Source organism: Galendromus occidentalis, unplaced genomic scaffold, assembly GCF_000255335.2.
Source record: "Galendromus occidentalis unplaced genomic scaffold, Mocc_1.1 scf7180000075458, whole genome shotgun sequence".
NCBI lineage: Eukaryota > Metazoa > Arthropoda > Arachnida > Mesostigmata > Phytoseiidae > Galendromus > Galendromus occidentalis.
The window spans coordinates 19,165-21,033 of NW_003803448.1; the positions used below are offsets into that span (position 1 = coordinate 19,165).

The 1,869-nt window shown below is 51.6% G+C and overlaps 1 protein-coding gene across 1 annotated transcript; it reads right to left on the reverse strand.

Moving 5' to 3' along the window:
• Positions 1 to 677: 677 nt before the first annotated feature.
• Positions 678 to 1,442, reverse strand: LOC114828053 (uncharacterized). Its single transcript, XM_029110687.1, has one exon. The coding sequence runs from the start codon at positions 1,440 to 1,442 to the stop codon at positions 678 to 680; it is 765 nt and encodes a 254-aa protein (XP_028966520.1).
• Between the last annotated feature and the right edge of the window lie 427 nt (positions 1,443 to 1,869).

Here is a 1,869-nt window from a genome sequence, read left to right on the forward strand (position 1 = left end):
GAGGAAGAGGAAACAGTGGATATTGATGATGATGATGACAAAGATAGCTCTGCAGAGATATTGGCTGAGCTATAGATGAGACTCGACGACAGAATTATCAAACCTCAGTCTAGACGAAATTAGCCGTCGGAGAGAGGCATTATTCCCTCAAATACTCCCGACGCTCTATCCATATCTGACCGGCTGGTGTTCCCTGCCTTCCTCCGTTCGACCCCGTTTCCTGCCGAGTCAAGCAGCTTCTGATGAATCAATCTATACCGCCCAGACCGCCGATAGAGCTGAGTTGGGTCTGCGGAAAAATCTTTCCATAGCGAGCAACGCTCGTATCCACACGGCAGCGGATTCCGTGCAGCTCGCGGCTCATGCATTCTCTCCATAGAAAGCTCTTCGGGTGCGGATCGGAAAATTGAGCCTGATTAGGAACTTCTCCATAAATGTTCGTCCAACGACTGAAGCAAACCCTCGCCTCTGTAAGACCGTATCAATATATCGAAAGGCACTCCCGATGTATCTTGTATGTTTGTCTACTCGAAAAATGCAAGATCGCGAGCTTTTCCCCTCCAAGGGAGAGGGAATAAGTGCTCCAGTCCTTCATCAAAGAATACGCGGCTGTAATTTATTGCTGTTCCTCCCGCGTGCGTGCCGGCGGGCAGGCTTAGCATTTACAGCCGAACCTGCTATCTGCATAGAACTCGCTCCAAATCGTCGATGTTCATCACGAGAGAGGATTCTTCTAGCGCAGCGTGATCATGAATAGGCTCGCCTGCAACGATGACGTTCTTCACGAGCCGGAACGATTTGTCGATGAGGGTCACGAGATCATTGCATGTGACTTGGAGAACATCCTCGAGCTGGGAGACGATTTTTTCTTCAATCGAAATTCCCGTGCTCGTGATATAGTACTGGAGCACATCTGTGAGATTATGCTGGAGCTCAATCTGGAGCTTCAGGTTCACTTGCTTGAGGTCGCGTACTGTGGCCGACAGCAGACTGAAGTGCTCTAAAACCTCATCGAGACTCATACGATCGTAGTCGGCGGTTTGTTGTATTCGTCTCCAGCGCTGCGGATCGCCGCCGACCTGAGCGAAGGCTTCGAGGAAACGAATCTCCATACGTTCGATGGTGTCAACATCCATCAGCGGTGTCGAGTTCAGGAACATTAGCGACTTGATCAAAGCGCCGCGCAGCTGGACTTCGTAAGCGCTGCGCTCGAGGAGCACGTGGTGAAATTGGGTGAGCATAGAATTCGCTCTCATCTGGAGGAACGTCCCTAAATCCCGCAACTGAGCGGAGAAATGACTTATTACCGTCTCTACGTGCCGAGCACGGAACGTGTACAGCAGGCGCAGCATTGTGTTGTCCATTTCGTCAGTTATCGGATCACGTACGTCGGCCTGCTGAAGTGCGGGAATCGTCTTGTGAGCATCGAACTTTTCCGACATCTTGCACTCGCATGGGGAAGAATCGTCGTTTTCTTCGCCAAGAATGACTGTCGAGAACGGAGCTGGTAAATCCAATGATGTGCTGATCCTGTCCCAGTAGTTTCTCTGTGAGGACGGCTCATAGTCTCATAGTCGATGCTACCGCGGAGGAGTTCGGAGAAGCGAAGTCCTTCGTTGTTAAACCGGGATACCTCGCAAAAACATAATTGAGATCTCCCGCTCGAGGCACCTGATGGACGGCAAGGCTCTCCGGCTGGATGGAAGATGGAAGGTCTTGTGAGGAATATGGATCCACCAACGGGACCCGGAATTAGGGATTATCTAACATCAGGCGCGACTCCCATGCTCCCCACGGGGCGGGTTGGAGGCTCACCGTTCGATGCCGATTTCCATGGGACCCGATGGAAGGTAACAGGCCGGAAACCTC